Raw genomic sequence first — 20,803 nt, forward strand, 5'->3', positions numbered from 1 at the left:
ACGTGACATGCAAAAAATAATAATAATAATAAATTGTGGTAAAATGTAACACAACACCATTCTATCTAATCTAATGGTTTTGTGTCATTTGTTGTTGATATATTCGTTAAAAATTATATACGACGTGTTTTAATTTTTATAAAAGCTGAAGTACCTTTTAGCCATATAATATGAGACACGATCCTTAAAGAAAGTAAAAGTACTTGAATCAAACCCGATGCACCATATAGTGATATAGACAAAAGGATTGAATAAATTGACGAGGCATTTTAATGTATCAACGTGGTGTGTTTTCTCTCATATGTGGGGCAGCAAACGCTTTTAAAAAGAAAAAAAAAATTATTGGTCGAGTCATACATTAAAATGTGCCAAAAAAAAAAATGCTAACCAAATTTCAATGAGTATAACCTTAAATTTGAGTTAATTAAGAGCATTTGTAATAATAAGTTTAATAGGAAAGTTGAATTAGATGATAAGTTTTCACGTCATTTAATAGATAAAATTCTATCATTATAACTCTATCATATTGACACTCAATAGATTTGAAGTTCAATATCATTGAATTATTGAATGGGAAAAAAAGTTTTTAATTTTTATATATTTAATATAAATTATATTTTGTAACATTTTATTGAACTTTGTATAATTCAATGTATTATAGAGAAAAAAATATCAGAGTTGTATAGATTGTAGAAAATATGATGTGACAATCAATTAAACTTTATAGAGTTCAACATATTGTGAATGTCCTAACCGATCATCGAGCATGCAAAAAAATTCATTCGAGGTCACACATTCAAGTTTTGTATAATATTTTCGATATGTTTTTAACATAACTTGTTTTGAAAACAAATAGGATTCAACAACACGTCTCTTAGAAAACAAACTCAACATGTACACATTTATTTTGGGCAAAATGTTAATGTCTACACGTTTATTTTGGGCAAAATGTTAATGTCACAATATAAAGGTAAAACTGAAGATGCACTTTTATTATTATGCCAATTTCGTATCCTAACACATGCAACTGTTGAAATTTAATATAGACTACATCATCAAACAAGTTAAACTCAAGGACTGTTTGTTACACTTTGTGTTTTAAGACCTAATAGCCATCAACTGTTTGTACCATATTTTTGTATTTATTGTTCAACGCTGCATTATTTATATCTATACCAAAAATCTCCATTATATCTTAATATCTTCATCCTTTGAAGTTGCAGCTATCACCCATGGCTCTCTCCATCTGTTCAGAAACTGAACAGGTACAATTCTTTCGCTCTTTGCTTCTTTTTGTCCATAGGTCTCGATTTTGTGTTCTACAATAATGCATCATGTAATCGGTCTAATTTATATACCGGAAAGCTGATGAATATTTCTGTATATTTGCTGATTTTGTATAATGAATGCATTACAGTTTATGTGCGTTATTATTGTTTACTGTTTAAGGGGTTAAAATATGCGGTCAGAAGGGTTGTAAAAAAACGAATGGATACGAACGAATGCTTGTTCATTTTCGGTAGTTTAAGGTAGTCGAACACGAACGGATAAACGAACGAACTTTCTTGTTCATGTTCGTACGTTTAACTAATTATGTTGTATATGTTCGTTCGTTTATGATCGTGAACATGCTAAAAGAACATAAACTAACGGAGATATAAAAAAAAAAAAAAAAAAAAAAAAAAAAAAAAAAAAACATAATTGAACATATATGAGCATAAACGAATATATAATATAGTAATGTAATCAAACTCAATCAGATGTACAAAAAAAAGAAACTTAAATGAACGAATATAAGCGAACGTCTACGAATATACTTTAACGAACAAGACAATTGTTTATTTTCGTTTGTTTAACTAAACGAACGAGAATATGTGTTCATGTTCGTTCATTTATTAAATAAACGAACTTCCAGCCAAACGGTTTACAATCAGTTCGTTGAATATTCAGTTTGTTTACAGTTCTAACGGTGAGTAAGAGTTATAAATATTTGCGTCAAAATGAATCATAACAAACCAAGTATTTTTATTGATTTTTTTTTTTTTTTTTTGTACAAATAATGTGTTAAATATGATATAAAAATTATGAAATATACATAGGAATCTAATATATTTTAATAAACTGATACGAAAGGTTGTATTTGTAATTTGTAAATATAAAGGTCTATAAATTTTGAACTTTGAACTTATTGCTTTTCCGGTAAGTTTTTAAAGTTTACAAAATACAACCTTTCATGTAATTTTATTAAAATACATTAGATTACCATTTCTATAAGTTTACAATTAGACACGAGATTTTTATAATGTATAAAACATAAGGACTATATTTGTAAATTTTATATTAAAGTAGAGAGCATTCGTGTAAGCATTTAAAAACAATTTTAAAATATGTATATAAATTTATAATAGAATGTGCGAATTTCACGCCGAGATGTTTAAAAAAAAAATACAAAAACCAATGTGTATAAAAAAACATTATTACCTAAATATTAATAAACCGAAATTTTAATTAATTCCGGACACATTTGCCAAGAACACCCATATATAGGAATATTAGAACCCCGAACCCACCTTCTTGTTGTGAACTCATGTACTAAAAATTATTTAATACTTCTAGTGAGACCAAATGGATACTTTTTCTTTATTCCATAACCGGTATGTACTTGATCCATATGTTACATATTACAATGTTGGTCTTTTTATCCAACATCTGTATGAATCAATTTTTTTTCTCCTTTTTGTTTGCATCCTTGTGAACTGGTTTGTTCCAACAATGTTTGGTACCTTCTAAATAACTTATATTGGGATGATTTAGAGGCTCCAAATGAATTTGTTTTTGAATGGAAACATGTTGTTTGGCTAGATCTCTGAATAATTGTGCTAAACGTTAGAATTAACCATTTTAACCTTATGTATGAAAACATGCAAGTTGATTAAGCATTTGAATAGTTGTGTTGAACGATAAAATAGTTGAATCAAATCGTCGAATAATTATAAAAAATACAAAATATCATCAAAAGCCAACTTAAACATAAATCCTTTCAAATCAATGGAAACATACTAAATCCAAAGAGAACATAATGAAATTTTATAACAATACATACAAATTCATTTGAAAACATTTGAAAAACATTAATCAACAATCTTCTCACATAAATAGCCATATATTCATTGCATTATGAACCTCATTTAATGTCGTGTATGTTTGTGTCATCACCTTCTCTACTTTGCACCTCAACAGTGTACATAGTGTTATTTTCAAAGTTGATAAATATTTTATAATGAATATTGTATTTCCTTATAAAATTATAAATCGAGAAACAAACAACCACTAAGTTGTTTTGTATCGGAAAATAATAAGAATTCATTTGCTTTAGGATTGATAATCCCGCTTTCAAAACACAATAAGCGCACGCAACAACACTATGAGTTATGAGTGAACATGATTGTATCTTTCTTCCTTAATTAACACACAATGTAAATTTTCGAAATTAAATTTTCAAAGATGGTTGGTTTCACGAAAAAACAATTTTAGAGATGGAGAAGAGAGTCTTACAAATGATGTTGGGACTGGCAGAGGAAGGAGCTAGAGGATGAGCAATGTTGGCAGAGTGGCGGCTCTAGCCGAAGATGGGATTCACTCAAGAAACATTGAGCGGAAAGTGTATGCAATTAGATTGGTGTCGAAGGCTACTAGGATGAAAATAAATTGTTTAGTTATGGCTTCTAAGTTAAATATACAAAAAATATATATTGTTGAGAGAATATATTGAGTAACAACTAAGTCAAATGAAGGGGTTGTTTGTTATTTATTTATTTATTTATTTATTTATTTATTTTTTATTTTTTTGTGGTTTTGTAATTCCTAAAACCGAATGGATATTTCTGTTTTTGAAAAAGTAGAAACCAACCCATTGGTTTTATGTTCGATTTCTGTTTTTAAGTTTTCTTATAGTTTTTTAATTTGCGGTTTGGATTTTATTCACCACTAGTTTAATGGATATGAAGTTAGGAAACAATATTTTGTAAATATATTAAGGTTTTTCTTTTTACTTGGGTCTTGAATCTTGATGCCTTCTTGTGTAAATAAAAAAGAATAATCTATATACGTATTAAAAACAAATAATTAAGATATTGTTATTTTGGTTTAATTCTTTTCTTATTTTAATGATAAAACCAATTTGAAATCTGCATTAATAGTTTGGTTTTGGTCTAAACCAATCAGAAGTTATTAATATCGACATTGGAGTTCCATCTAAATTATTCAATTTGACAATTTAGCTTTATATGAATAATGAATAATCATAATGGAAAAAACATCGTCTAAACAGCTACACTTCCATTTCTATGTCTGGAACCCATGTCTTTTTTGCTTATTCTAAACGCCTATCACAATTTAACCAACTAAGCTACACATTCAGTTTATAGAGATTTGTTGTTCACCAACACCAAAATGTTGTAAGCAATGGTGTTGGGTATGTTTGACACATTGTTTGGTGTAAAAATTTAGTTGTGTGTTGGGTTGGAAATAACCTTAGATAAGTATTAATAGAAAACTATGTGAAAATATATGTTTACACAAAGATTATGTTTCGGAAAAACTAGCATGATATAGCTAGAAAGTTTGTGATTTTTGCAGGTGATATTTGAGGAAATCTTGGGGGCAAGAAAAGTAGTACTTAACAGATCAACAAAACTAAATGTCCTCAGCTATAAGATGGTATTGTAAAACCACAATATGGTGAAACTAATATTCTTCTGTACTGCTTACTTTTATCAAATTGATTGCAGTTGGGAAAAATATCCGAGAAACTGAGAACATATGAGAATGATCCAATGGTTAAGCTTGTTGTTCTAAAGGTACTAAAACTAATTTCGGAATTTAAAATATCTACGAAACCTAGAGATGAGAAAATGTCGCATAAGATATGTTGGATAACATGTATTCAACTTATGTATGAGTAAATTGCTTTTTGAAAGTTCATTGCTTGAATGTAATTTTTATTAAATGCATTTCTATGCAATTTCCCAATGATCAACATGTTAAAGTATTGCAAAAAAAACTTGTTACTAAAATAATAACCTAACTAGTGTTTTTTGAGACGCACGAAATTTTATTGAAAAACCAACTAGACATTAGAAAATACTCATTACAAAAAAAATGTCATTTAACCACAACAACCTAGTTTTTCTAGTAATGTAGGTTGTTTAATAAAGTGATAATGTGATCATTTAGACCCATTCAACTATTATTTAACATAAAAGTGTAAGATATTTTTATTATGTAGTACTATTAAGTACTTGATAAGTGTTTCATTTTTCAACGCATCATCTTCATGTGCAGGCAAATGGTAAAGTATTTTGTGTTGGTGGTGATCTCGTATCTGCCTCTAAATTTGTAGCTTATGGTAAGGGACATATATTAATGCTTACGAGCGAGAATAAATGCAATTAAGACCATGTCGTTTTATTTTGGAAAAAGGACATTGGAGTTTTGGAACGAGCTATTATAGGAAAGAATTTTGTTTGGACTACCTACTTGCAACATATAAGAAGCCAATGGTTGCAATTCTAGATGGAAGTGTTATGGGAGGAGGTGTTGGAATATCGATACATTCAACATTCAGAATTGTTACTGAGAATACGGTATTTATCTTCTTCTTTCTTCGGTAGCTAATTAAATGTTTTTTTTGACAAGTGGGATGTTTATCATGTAAGTTGCGGTTTTTATAACATTGTTGTAGATATTCGCAATGCCCGAAACATCAATTGGATTGTTTCCTGATGTTGGTGCATCTTATTTTCTATCGCGACTTCCTGGATCTTTTGGTAAACTCATCTGAATCGTACACATTGTCATTTACTTATATGGAGGACGACACCATATTAGTGGTACTGAGGATCTGTCCCTCTCTAAAGAAGTAGTAAAAAATATCCTTTAAAAATACTTTTTAACATGGCATACAAAAAACTTATTTAATAGAACACCATATATAGATAAATAGTAAAACCTATTCGGTTTATATATGTAAAACAATGGAGAGTTTATTTTATAATTTGTTCCACTACCATAAAGGAGCATGAATGATCAAGGGTATGTGTGTAGGAGAATATATTGGATTAACGGGTGCTCGATTAGATGGAGCTGAGATGGTTGCTATGGGGCTTGCAACTCATTTTGTCCCATCCCAGGTACTCACCTCTCTTAAATGTGTTCAATGACATTTTTATACAAATGGGAACACTTAATTAACACAAATGTGTTCTCGATTATTACGTATAATTACCAATTCTTGCAGAATATACAATCAATGGAGAAGGCTCTCGAAGAAATGGTTGCTTCATCAGATGCAACAAGTGTAACAACAATGTCCATGATTATTAACAAGTTTGCACAAGAAGTAAAGGTCAAGCCAGAGAGTGTTATTACTAGGTAAACAAATATTTCTTTATCAAAATGTGCCAATTGGGACTAATTTACTTAATATTTATGGATTTTGATTATGCTATACATGGATAAATGCAAGAGATATATAACAACCTATTTTTATTTTACTTATTTCTTGTAATAATTTAATTTAATATATTTTTAATTACAATATATCAGTTTTCAACATTATTTATGTAAAAACATTGAAATATGAAAGTTTGCCAAATTATAGGGATTATTCTCATTTTTTATTAAAACATGTATTTAAAAAATTTACTCATGTGAATGCAACTTTGCTTATTGATTATATTGTTATAATTGGGTCGATATTTGGAAGTATAATCTTATTATCCGAATAAATGAAAAAAAAAATGTCATATATAATAACAATTAAATGAAAGAACTTTGTCAATATTACATTTAACCATTATTTTGTGCTAACGTGTCAAATGGATATATAAAATTATCAGCTAAAAGAAACTTGATCAATGAATGAAAAGTTGGAAAATTGATTTATCAGTGTAATTATATTTTTGATTTGTTCAAATTTGAATAATTTCGTTTTTTTTTTAAACATCTAATTAACGAACTTGTTGGAAGTATTTACATGTGACCATTATGACTGGATGTAACAAGCTACAACGAGTCATAATGATCATATGAGAACATTTCTGACAAGTTCGTTACCTAAACATGTACAAAAAAAAATCACATAAATGTGAACAAAACGAAAAGCTAATTAACCTGATAATTTATTTTTTCTTCTTTTTTATTTTACCTTCTAATTTTGATTTGATATAAAATTTAACATAGATGGTTAACATATTTACAACCAAACCATTTTGGTTAATATCTTTTTAAAATACACTACTTTGATTAAATAAAACTTCAGATTTGACAAAGAAAAAATATATCATCATTTTATAAAACTTTACTATTTAAGATATTAAATATAAAAATTAAGATTTACTAGAGATTAAAAATACAATAGATTGAGACAAATAACATGAAATAGAATATATCTTCAATGAAGTTTGCTCAATGTATTATAAAAATTTAAAATATAAAAAATAGAAGCAACTTTTATCTACATCCGTATCGTTGCTCTTGTCTTATATATAGAATTATTTAATAATTATGCTATCAAAACGGTTCTCAACACGTCATGGCCAATTTAAATGTTCATAAATTGTCATCATAAATATAGCTATAAGAAAATTTAATTGAATATATTAATATTGCAAAATTATGATCAACAACCTTAATAAAAAGGGAAATTATGGTAATTAACTTTTCACTTTGTTCACATATAAGTATCTTTTTTTTTAAAGATATTTAGGTAACAAACTTTTTGGAAGTGTTCACATATGATCATTATGAATATATGAACACTTCCGAAAAATCAGTTACTTAGATATTAGATATGTATAAAAAGAAATCTAGATGTGTAATTACTTGATAAGTCAATTTTCATAAAAAGTTGGATATTCAAATCTTGTCTACTTTATTTTTATAAAAAGAATATTACTTTTACAATATAAATTTCATAATCACATTTAATATACTAAATGTTTTATAAAATTCAACAAAGTAGAGAAAAAATTTGGATAACTTAACGCAACATGAACCAGTCATCATGTTTCGATCAACTTAAAAATCTATCGTTCATTTTGGCGTTTAACCAACCCCTCAGACCAAGTCATGATTTTTCCACATCTATTGATGATCATTAAAAACCAATAATCATATTATATTTGGATCTCATTCTTTTTCTTTTGATTAATTTTGATGTGACCAGACTCGACATGATCAACCAATGCTTTTCGAGAAAATCGTGTGAAGATATATTATACTCACTGGTAAGTTTATTTAGGGTTAAAAGTATATTTTTGTAATCATTTTTCTTATGTTTACCAATTTATAAAACATAAATAAATTTTTTGACATGTATTATGAAAACACATTTAAATTTGTTACTAAACATTCATTAGTTTAAGCATAATTGGTAAGAGATGAACAATATAGATTAAAAATGTAACAAATTAAAATATTATTACATAAATTGGTAAAAAGTATATATATATATATATATATATATATATATATATATATATATATATATATATATATATATATATATATATATATATATATATATTGTTGCATAAATTGGTAATAGGATGAAAAATGGTTGCATAGATTCGCATTTAGCCCTTTATATTTCAAAAACGTAACATCGTGATGTATGGATACATTCAATTCTAGGAGCACTTGGCTATCCAAGTACAAGAGAAGTGGATTCACGATGCAATAAGATCGATGAGATTCGCGTCTCCACTGTGTCTCAAGATTTTCTTACGAATAGTAAGTAATGTAAAGATTACAACAATTTCATTATTAATTCTAAATAGGGGTGTTAATTTATGACACGGCACGACAAAAATATACGACACGAAACGAAATCGGAACAAAATCTAAATTTGAATTCGTTTTCGTGTCGTGTTCGTGTCAAGTTTTAAAAACACAATGTCGTGTCGTGTCGTGTTCGTGTTTACAAATCCACACGAAATTGACACGATTGAGCATGTGTTTGTCATGTTTTTTCGTGTTTGTCGTTTTTATCGTGTTATATATGAATGAATATGAATTAAATAAGATAATAGTTATGTAATATTATCTTTGTCGTGTTTCCGTTTTTCAATTGGTTCGTTTTCGTGTTATTGAAAAAAAAACACAACATCGTGTCGTGTTTTGTTCATGTTACAAAAAACTTTACCGTGTCGTGTCGTGTCAGACAAAAACACGAAACGACGGCCCGATTTGAAAGGCCTAATTCTAAACTTACATATAAATATTTAATTTCCATGACAGATTAAACAAGGTCGATCCCAAAACCTCGAGCAATGTCTAGACACCGAATACATTGCTATCTCACATATTTTACGTGGAACAGTTAGCAATGACTTCTATGAGGTCGCTCTATATTTCACACATAATTTTGAATGATCACATGTTTGATATCAATTAAACTCATGTGCTTAGAATGTTCTTTATATAGGGATCAAGAGCTATTTTGATTGAGAAAGATAAGAAACCACAGGTAAATGTTGCTTTAAAGTGAAGTCGGTCTACTCTACTAAAATTTGATGCGATTTTTATTTATCTTAACATTATGGTTGTTAATACAAAATTTTATGCTAACAATCGTGTTAAACTCATGGTGAAAATTTATAAATTAATGACATCACTAACATTTAGTTTATGTTCATAGTGGGTACCCTCAAAACTAGAGGAAGTTAGTGACGAAATGGTGGCCAAATGCTTTTTAAAATCTTTCACTGAAGACGATGATTGGTTTCCTTTACAACTTCCGCTTCGATATGATAAACCCAAAGCCATGACAACAAAACTCTAGACCAAAGGACTCGTTTTTTATATGATTTATTTATTGTTGCATTAGAGCTTAATATGGTTAGCCTATCACAAACTAATAAATAATATCTCATTAGTCTCATCGTTAATAATGCATTCTACAAGCGTTTTCAAGTTATTGAAATAATATTTGGTTGTGAGAGACCATTCAAACTTTGAAATGTAAATGGTCTTATTTTATCGATTGGTATTTGATTTTTAGGTTGTATTATAAAGAATTTCAAAGAAACAAACATGTGTTTTAATTTAACATTCTTTTTCTTTTACGTTGAAATTCTGTTGAGCATGCTCAAAGCTGGGTTCCAAACTTTGCATTCGATTTGACCAATATTTTGTAGATTTAAGAAGATAATATAAACTTGTTTGAAGGGTTATAGCAACCCTTAGACATTTGATACGTTGCCAATGCTATAGCATGAAAACATATCAGATATGTTTTAGTATACAGTTAACTACATTTTTGGAGCAAAACAATTTATTTATTGTTCCTAATTTTTCCGAGAATCTCATTTTCTTTTAATAATGACCAAACCAAAATGTGAATCACATTTTATTATAAGAATCTCATTGTGTTTTGTGTGATTATAAAATCTTAAAGGGGATGATAAAGAAGATGATGAAAATTCACCAAATGGCTTTTGTTCTAAAAAGGTTGCCTATAATTAAGAAAATTGTGTTTTTTGTCTAGAAAATATTATTTCAGCTCCATAAAGTGCTGCTTAATCCTGGATACTTTGCCTAACCAAATTAAATGCGTCAAAATCTAGAATCTAGAATATATACCTGACTAAATATTTTAAATAATTAAGAGGATACATATAACAAAATAATTTGTTTATCGCAAATTTTTTTTTCTCTATAATGATAAAATTATGTGTTTTATGAAAATGATTTTTAAACCCTATATATATATATATATATATATATATATATATATATATATATATATATATATATATATATATATATATATATATATATATACATATAACTCAGGCCCAGACGTTAAGACTTGGCGCGCCAACCTTACCTGACGTTCTCTTGCTAGCCTTGTATAGCCCCTGCGTCTAACGCTTTCCTAGTGCCCGCTCATGGCGACCCCAGGTGGCCTTACTCAGCTCCTTGCTAGCTGAGTCTGAGTTGGGTTGGATCAAGACCTAACCTAACTCTCTAATCTCCATTGACCGACCTGTCCCCCATAAATAGAACATAATCTCCTCCAAAAAGAGGGAGCTTCCCTTGGACCTTTCCTAGGACCTAAACCATAGAGCCTCCATGGCCAAACACACACCAAACACATCAAGATGCTTCTCTCCGGCTACAGAGAACCATCTTATCTCTACCAACCGGGTTAACTTGATCGTCAGAGGTTGCTCCCATGGCACAGTTCTAGGGCAATTCCAATGACTTTTTTCTGATTGCAGCTTAGGTATCTTGTCGGAAACTTGTTGATGGCACCGCTTCCAGATCTCTGATATTGATCCAACACAGAAGACCCGGTAGCCGGTGCTCATGTTCGCAAAATTTGGCACCATCCGTAGGACCAAGAACGAATAGTTATTGTCTCTTGGTATTAACCTTATTTGCGCCACTGATTTTTTCAGATCCGTTGGTCTCCGCCTCAAAGAAGCTCAAATCGGTTCATGTCTATGATTATCTGTTCAAATCCGCTTGCTTCTCGCCAAGATTTGTCTAGATCAGCTTACCGAACGTTCAAATATCTAGATCTGCTTTATTCTTTCTCTTAAATCTAGATCTATTCTGTTTTTGCCTAGATCTCAAGATCGGCTTCACTATTTTCGCTCAGATCTCCAAAAAATTTATGTTCTTATTCATTTGAACACTTCTGAAGCTTGCAAAAACATTTTCAGGTCAATTTTCGTTCGTATTTTGATGACTTGTTTAGAAAGTTAGGGAAGAAATGGAGTTTTATGAGTTCTTACATTGTTGCCATTTCATATCACAAGAAAATCCCCTTTTATTTGGTGATTTTGATGAACAACCTCATTCTTTAAAAATAATGCTTGTATATACAGCTGCAAAGCTTATACATATCATGAAACTCAGCAAAACCCCAAAAATCATGTTCATATTTACAATTCTCACCAAAATACATCTTATTAATCAAATAGAAACGAAACTTGAAAATTACAACTAATAAGTTGTACAAATTTTTTTAAGAATACAAGAAAAATACATGTGTTTGTCTCATTTCAATGGACAAAAACAAAAAACAAAAGAGACCAGCTAGTCTTATTCTTTGAAGTTGTTGCTTGTACACATAAATTTCGTGTTTATACATTTGAAAGATTCATCAGTTAAAACCTCTTGAAAATTACACATATAACTGTACAAATCGTGTAAAATGATAAATGTCATCAATTTATCATTTCAGACAAAAAAAGGGAGAAATGGTTGGCATCATATGAGATAAGTGGCTCCTATGACCTTAGGAGGGTGTTTGGCAAAAAAACTTATTACTTATTAGCTTATAAGTTAATAAATAAGTGTAGGGTAAATTATGAAAAATGATTTATTAGAGATTCCCCATCGGAATAAGTATTTTCATCCAAACATTTTTTAACTTATAGTGATGTGAAACCTAATAAGTTGTTTTAACAAGCTTAGCCAAACACCCCCTAGGTTATCAATAATGGTCATGCGTGGTTTGTGAATAAAGGTGATGTCATGTAGATATTTTACCATTACATGCCCAAACCATCAAGGCTGGGGACCTCACTTGCCATCCTTTCCCTTGTTTGTGTGCTACAGGACCAGGAAAATAAATAACTCAAGTGGCTTTCGGAAAAGCTCCCTCGCACTTCCCCTATCCTGTCAAGCAACTGCTGCCGTAAACCTCACCTGCGTTGCTGTTGCTGCTTGCGTCGCCTCATCGGATCGACTCTCCCTCTCCTCGCACCTCACCGACGGAGTAGAAGAAGAGCAGCCTCATTGCTTCGTTCCTTCTCCTTTCTTCGGACTAGTTGAGCACCAGAGATGATCACCCCATATGCGATCGATTGCCACCATCAAAACCACCTCTTCTGTCTCCAATTTCTCTCCTCCTGCTTCGAACAAACACCAGAGGCGTGTTTTTTTTTGCCCCCGTTCCCTCTGCTATTCAGAAATAGACAAACTATTTCAACAGAGGAAGAACTTTGAGACCAACTCAAGTCTTAAAACTCTCAAACTTAACTTGTTTATTCAATATAGGCAAATGCCCTATTTATAGGCTCAAGGGAGCCAACTACATAATTGAATTGCAATCGTATGCTTGCAATGCAACAAACATATTTACATTATAGCCCCTTAGACTATAGAGGGTTAAACACTTTATCTCACATCTTACAAACTATACGTCATATTCGATAGATGACATATAACCTATCGACACATGACACTTATGCTACCGATCATGACAAATACCAACTAATACAAATAAAATACAAAGTATAAAATACATCCTTCCACAACGAAAAGACGCGTATCATCAATAATGTTTTCAATAATGATGGAGTAATGCGTCATTACTTACGTCATTTCTCCCGCCTCCGAAAAGACAAATATTTTTGAATAATGTTTGCTTATGTCATGGCTGACGTTAATCCTCCATGAATGGTGTTTCTTTCATTTTTGTTCTTGTTTGAACTATTGTTGTTGTTGCTTCACGATGGCTTCCATTCTCTCGTTAATGTGTTTGCTATATGATTGTTGGCGTTTTTGATGTATCTAAGATATGGATGAAATTGGTGTAATTGGAATTGCCAACGAATCAATCGCCCACGACAATAATCTTCTTGTAATTTACAACGCCAAAAGCCAAGTAGATAATTGGAATCGGTTCGTAACTCGAATCTAGTTTGTAGTAGCTCGACTTTCCATTTCTTCAATGTTCCGAGACATGCTAGTGTTTCTCGTTCATGTGTACTATAATTTTGCTATGTTTGGGAAATGTTCCCAATATATACTTGCATAATTTTCGCTCATATTTATCTGTTTTTAATACTTCAGATGATGCACTCGTATCATTGTATGCTTTTGGTGATATTTTCATATCACTATATACTTTAGTATTGTATGCTTCGGGTGGTATTTTCATACCATTATATACTTTATCAATGTATGTTTTATCATTGTATACTTTTGATGGGTGAGATATAATGTTTCCTTCATTATCTAATCCCAATAATACTTTTCCATGTATAATTGATTTTAGACATCCTGCCCAAGTGTCTTGTGATGCATCTGTTTCTATAATTAAAAAATCATCGATTTTTGTATTATATAAAGTAGGGAGAACTTGAATTTTTTGGTTTATATTTTGTACCAAAATAGTATATGTATTGGTCCAAGACCAAGGTATTTTTTATGATATTTTCTTTTGTAAAACTTTTCTTTCTTTTGCTAAATTTTCAAAAATCCTTTTTCTGCAATATAATTTAAACAACCAAGAAATCGTTGTATTTGTTTTCTATTTTCAAGTTTATCAGGAAGCATATTTAATTTTTCTCGTATGTTGTCTGTTAAAGATAGTTGACCATTTTCTCCAATTTTTAAACCAAGATATTAAACTGTAGTTTGAAAAAGTTTTGATTTCTTTTTTGATAAAACTAAACATTTTTCTTTGATTCTATGTCAAACTTTAATAACTGCATCGATATGTGTTTGTTCATTTCCTTTTGTAAAAACAATTATATCGTCAATGTATGCAAGACAAATATGATCTAAACCATTTAGTTTCATCCATGAATCATTGATATATTGTTGGTGCCTGATTTAAACCAAATGGAAGGACATTCCATTCATAATGCATCTGAGGAGGGCATGAAAAAGCAGTTAGTGGTTTCGTATTTTCATGTAAGCGTAATTGCCAATATTCAGATTTTGCATCAAATGTACTAAAATGTGTATTTCCTTTTAATTTTTCCAAAATATATTCTTTCCATGGTAATTTATATGAGTCTCCAATACTAGCATCATTCATCTTTTTGTAATTAATTACCATTCTTCTCTTACCTCATTTTATTTCGTTATTATTTTCTACATAAAATGCAGGTGCAGAATGAGGACTCGTACTAGGTCGAATAATTCCTTTTTTCTAGTAATTAAGTACATTTTTGTTTAAATTCTGAAATATCTTTTATACTATATGGAATTTTGTTTGGGACATTGACTTCATCATCAGGATTTTTTAATAATATTATTATTTCTTGATTATTTTTATTTTTTAAATGGTCTAGCGGGTTTTCACTACATACGTCTTCAAGTTCCTTTTCAGTAATTTCTTTGGCAAATGTTAATAATATATGTAGTTGAAAACCAACTTCTTATTTAATTATTTTAATAAGATCAAAATGTTTAATAATTTCAGTTTTAATAATACTTTTTGTGGGGTGATTGGGACCTATATGATCATTTGTTTGTATAAATGGTTGATATAATTTAAGAAAATTATTTCCTATTACTAAATCTATTCCCAAATCATGTTGATATTATAGTTGGAGTTTTAAATGATGTTTTTTCAATTATGATATTTATGTCTCTTCCTACCAACCAAATTTTATGAATTGATTTATTAGTAATTGTAAATTTTAACGGTTTTTCTAATTTTTCCCAATTTTTTAATACATTTTTTCTTCCAAAACATAAAGTAGCTCCTAAATCTATGTATGAAACTAGTTCTTTATCTTGTATTTTAGATATAATAAAGGTACTGTTTGAGTTAATGTTTGTTTTTCTTTTGCTCATTTATATATGTATTTTAATTAATATTTTTATTTTTTCTAGTAAAGTTTTTATATTAACAAGTTGTTTTTGTTAGGATGGTTGAAACATTGCGTATTATTTTAAATTACAAATTTGTGATTTTTGTATTTCTTAATTCCTTCTTGTAATCGATATATCTTTTTTAATTGATTATTATACTCTTTATTTTCTGATTGTAATCTTAATAAATAGTTTTCTTCATATGATAAAGTATTTTCTAAATGTTGAATAGTAATAGAGATATTAGAATTTATTTTCGGGTTAATGTCACTGTAACCCAACCAATTATTCGGTTTTGGTTTAAAAGGTCCCTAATGTATTTTTTTGGTGGTCTAGATCATTAAACTTATATGTGACCTGTTAATTATACCAACAATCTATTTTTTACCCGGTTTTACCGGTTACAGCCACAAATTGAAGCTCCTTTTCCTTGTAAATGTCACTGGAAATACCATCCAACCACCTTACACCACCATTCAAGCTTCCTTCGATAACCACCTAGTCCATCCGAATCTGCACAGTGAAACACAACATGCCGAACACTATTATCTCCGTGCAAAGTCTAGCAACTATAACCTCTACCAAAAACATCCCTCACCATCGGCTTCATTATAGCTACCGAGAACCGCCACCCTTATATCATATTAGCTACCTTTTTATACACCTGCAAACCACCGTCAACATCCCCCAGTCATGAACATGTTTTCCTCGGCCCCCTTACCATCACAAGGTGTCAGAGAAAAATTAGGCCAACCTTGAAGAGTTGTATATGTGATTTTCTGATGGAACTCGACTTAGTTATAGGAATATACATAAACGATCTATTATCATGAAAAATAATAACTGCGAAAAGTAGCAGAACTCATCATCTTTACTGAAAATGTTGGAAAAGAGACAATACCGTTCATAAAGATGAAGTTTTTATCTTTGTGTGGGCTACTGAAGCTATCGGGTTTGTGCCAAAATGCCAACAAAATGGAGCTATTACAACTCGTGGAGTCAGAACTTGAAATAATTCCAAATATCACAAGCATTTATCCTAGGAATAATCTGGAAGCATTTAATTTTTTTTTGAAGGAACATGTAAATATGGTTTATGATGCTACAGTTCAAATAATATTTTCAATTGAAAGTTATAAAAAGTTGTTTGTTTGGATCATCTTTAAGATATTCATGTGAGTGGGCGTGGCTCCATTAAAGTATTATTCAACATTGACTTTGATTGTATCGGTGAAATTAGAGGAGAAGGTTGCAACAGTAACAACTTGAGAAGCATTAAATTGTAGGGATTGCGTGGAGGATAAAAAGTGCAAATAGCTCTCGTCTCCTCATCGGTGGCTTTCGAGCTGTTCTCGGTATTTCCCCGGTGGTATAAAGCTCGATAGTGTAAGGAGGAAATGTAGCTGATGGTTAAAATGGTGGAGTTTGTGATATTAAGATGGTTGAGTTTGCAGGTGTGTCGGGAGATGGTGTTCGGTAGGCTGTTGTTTCACTGTGGAGATTCGACTAGAGCAGGTGGTTGTCAAAGAAAGCTTGAATGGTAGTGTATGTGGTTGGATGGTATTTCCAGTGATGAATTTTCGACAGGTGGTGATGGTGTATGACAGTGGATGGTGAAGACGATGGTTGAAGGTAGATAGCATGTAGCATCATACAACATCAAAATTTAGAATAAAACATGGAAAGTTTCAGCAACCATGTCAATGACGATAACAATAGCCCAAATACTTAAGGATTTCATATTAGAGATTTACAAGGAAAATGAGCTTCAATTTGTGGGTGTAACCGGTAAAACCGGGTAAAAAAATAGATTGTTTGTATAATTAACAGGTCACATATAAGTTTAATGACCTAGACCATCAAAAAAATACATTAAGGACCTTTTAAACCAAAACCGAATAATTGGTTGGGTTATAGTGACATTAACCCTTTATTTTCCAATGGTTTTTTATTATATTAGTCCAAAGCATGTTATCTTTTGAAGAATTAATTTGTACTTTTGAATTCATTTTAACAAAATATTAAAGCGTCTGAAAGAAAATTAATTGATTTGATAATATTTTTTATTATTATTTTAAAATCATTAATTTGAGTTCTTAATCTTCCAATTTTAATTAATTGATATGTGGTATAATTTCTTTTAGAATTAATTCGTGTATTTTAGATTCTTTTTATTTTAAATGTTTTGGGGAATTTTCTAAATCTTTCCATAATTTTTTTAAGTAAATTAACTTTATATTTATTATCGAAATTATAATATACTTGACTTTTATTGCTCATAATTTTATTTATTTTTACCATATGAAATATCGTTTAATAGTAAGTGGTTTTTCATTAACTAGTTCTTCTTTAATAGCTTTTATTTTTAAATATTTTTCAAGTAATATTTTCTGTTGAGTTAAATTTTGTAATAATTCAGGAATTTATTTTAATACAATTAAACTTTCTATTTCTATAATATTATTTAATTATTATATTTAATTTATCTCCTATTGGTTTATCTTGTTCAGATCTAAGTCTGATATTATATAATGTTCCTTGTGGTAAATTTTGCGGTATTTCTATAATCATTTCTTTATCTGGTATGCATGGTTTTGTATTTTGATATGGACCTTCAAGTGTTTTAAAATATTTTAAGGAATTACTAGATGATTCTATCATATTCATAAACTTAATGATCTAATCATTTTTTTAAAATATATTCTAATTTTTCATCATAATTTTCATTAGATGTTGTAAGTTGACATTCCAAAATGGAAGATCTACCTATAATAGTTAAAATTAAAGGTTCTATAATTGAGTTTTTTTTTTTTTTTTTTTTTTTTTTTTTTATTTTTTATTTTTTTATTTATTAACGGAGTAGTTATTATTGATTGAAAATTAGTTTCATTAAAAATTCTATTATTAGTTATATTTGGTGATTCAAGTGATAATAAATGTGTAAATAGTTTATCGATATAAATTGTATCATCTGTTTTAAACGTAATAATTTGATGAAAGTTTGTTAATGCATAATTCATTTGATATATAATAGTAAATTGATGATTATATTTTAACATAAAATTTTGTCTTAATAATTTATATCGTACGGTAGTATTATTACTTAGATTTTTATCTTTAAGACTTAATCCTAACTGAATATTAATATTAAATTTTATTTTTCCTTCAATTAAATTATCTTTTCCTTTTGCAATAATACTTTCTTGATTATTAATTATACGATAATCTCTAATTTCTAATTCTAATGGTGTATCTAAGTCACTAAAAGTACTTTTTAAAATTATTTGAATAGTTGATATGTGAATATAAGCAATTTTTATTCTATCTATTTCTTTAATATTAGATAATCTATTTCTAATTTGTTGTTTATTTATTATAGGTATAATGATATTTTCATGAGTTGATTCTATGGGTATTGGTTCTTCTCCTATAATTTTTCCATAATATATAATATTTTTTCTAGAAAAGAAGTTTTTTAATGTGTTATTTCTAAAATTATGTTTTTCAGATAGTGTAAAATTTGATTTTCTTATAGCATCTTTACTGATATTATTTTTATTAATTAAAGCATCAAAAGTATATCCAGATTCATTTTCTTCATTGCTAATAATTATTGGTGAATTTTTGATTTCTTGAGACATATTTAATAGTTTATAGCTTTAAAAAATATAGCGAAGTTTATTATATTTATTATTTTTTATGATGAGTATGATACATGATATGTATAAATGTAATAACATTTATAATGATGCATGATGAATATTTTTTCTTATGAACAAACGAATGAATACACATATTTATAATAAAAATGATAAGAACGATTCTGATACCAAAATTTTCAATATGATATTATCGACGATTATTACGATAAATAGGGATGATTATACCTGAATGATGCATCGTAATGTTTTTGAGGTTGGATTATGTTGGGTATATGAATAATTATATGGACGATTTTGGATAGACGCTCTGTTATTCAGAAATAAACAAACTATTTTAATAGATGAAGAATTTTGAGATCAACTCAAGTCTTAAAACTCTCAAACTTAACTTGTTTATTTGATATGAGAAAATGCCCTATTTGTAGGCTCAAGGGAGCCAATTACATAATTGAATTGTAATCGTATGATTGCAATACGACAAACATATTTACAATATAATCATCAGACTATTGAGGGTTACACACTTTATGTCACATATTACAAACTATACGTCATATTCGATAGATGACATATAACCTATTGGCACATTACACTTATGCTACCGATAATGACAAATACCAACTAATACAAATAAAATACAAAGTATAAAATACATCCTTCTACAACGAAAAAACGTGTGTCTTCAAACCATCAGTAACAAACCACGTGTGGCTTCAAACCATCGGTGACAAACTCACCCAAAACTCTTTTTCCCTTGTTTCTTTTTCTGCCTCATGATCATCCAAAAAAAACTCCTACATTAGAGGTGTTGCTGTTGTGTTTTCCAGCAATAAAAAAGAAGCAGCATCAATCAAAAACCGTCGAATCACCTGTTCCTCTGATGCCTTCTATAGTCGTCGATGTTCTACCTATGGGAATTTTCTCCAAACGAACGGTGACAGCGAGGGGTGGCTGTCTGGTCGATTTCATTCCTCAAAGCTAAGATAAAAGAAAATGGGCCGCTCCTTGTACATATACGGTGCCCAAAAAAAAAAAAAAAAAAAAAGGGTTGTGATGACAGTTAGCAAAATGGGCTCCTTGGGCCTAGGTGGTGTATCCAATCCGTTTTAAAAGTAAAAAAGAGTACTTTGGGCCTTTCTACAATCTGTTTCAAGATGAAGAAAAATCATCATTGGGCTGCAATGTTCTAAATGGGCTGCTAACTTCCTATCAATTCCAAATGGGATACGGTTATTTTGAGCTTCCTCCTAAAATAAGCTTTTCAATAGGCTAGCTCAACTATAAAAGTTCCATATTACAAGTTAAGATTCAGTCGAATTCTGAAGCTCCGCTCAACAAAATGCGTTTTCAGAATACATATCACGGTCTGGAATCGCAATATATTTTAAGAAAAAAGAAAAAAGAAAAAAAGAAGGGAGTGTGGGCTAATAATTTGCAATAGGCCCAAAACTCCCAAATAGGCTACCATTTTCTCACCTTAGTCTTCTCCTTCGACCTAAATTCGAGAATGGGCT

General features: G+C 29.6%; 1 protein-coding gene across 1 annotated transcript; it reads left to right on the top strand.

The window, feature by feature from the left end:
* Window positions 1–1,086: 1,086 nt before the first annotated feature.
* LOC145045011 (3-hydroxyisobutyryl-CoA hydrolase 1-like) lies at window positions 1,087–10,109 on the top strand. The gene is made up of 13 exons (XM_078993360.1): window positions 1,087–1,265; window positions 4,639–4,719; window positions 4,791–4,859; window positions 5,344–5,407; window positions 5,482–5,645; window positions 5,744–5,828; window positions 6,106–6,191; window positions 6,299–6,432; window positions 8,228–8,288; window positions 8,695–8,793; window positions 9,301–9,402; window positions 9,488–9,529; window positions 9,701–10,109. Exons 1-13 carry the CDS (start codon window positions 1,233–1,235, stop codon window positions 9,842–9,844), a joined length of 1,164 nt encoding a protein of 387 aa, XP_078849486.1. The 5' UTR covers window positions 1,087–1,232; the 3' UTR covers window positions 9,845–10,109.
* The last annotated feature ends 10,694 nt before the right edge of the window (window positions 10,110–20,803 follow it).

The sequence above is a fragment of the Lactuca saligna genome, chromosome 5 (genome assembly GCF_052625555.1).
Source record: "Lactuca saligna cultivar CGN05327 chromosome 5, ASM5262555v1, whole genome shotgun sequence".
Taxonomy (NCBI): domain Eukaryota; kingdom Viridiplantae; phylum Streptophyta; class Magnoliopsida; order Asterales; family Asteraceae; genus Lactuca; species Lactuca saligna.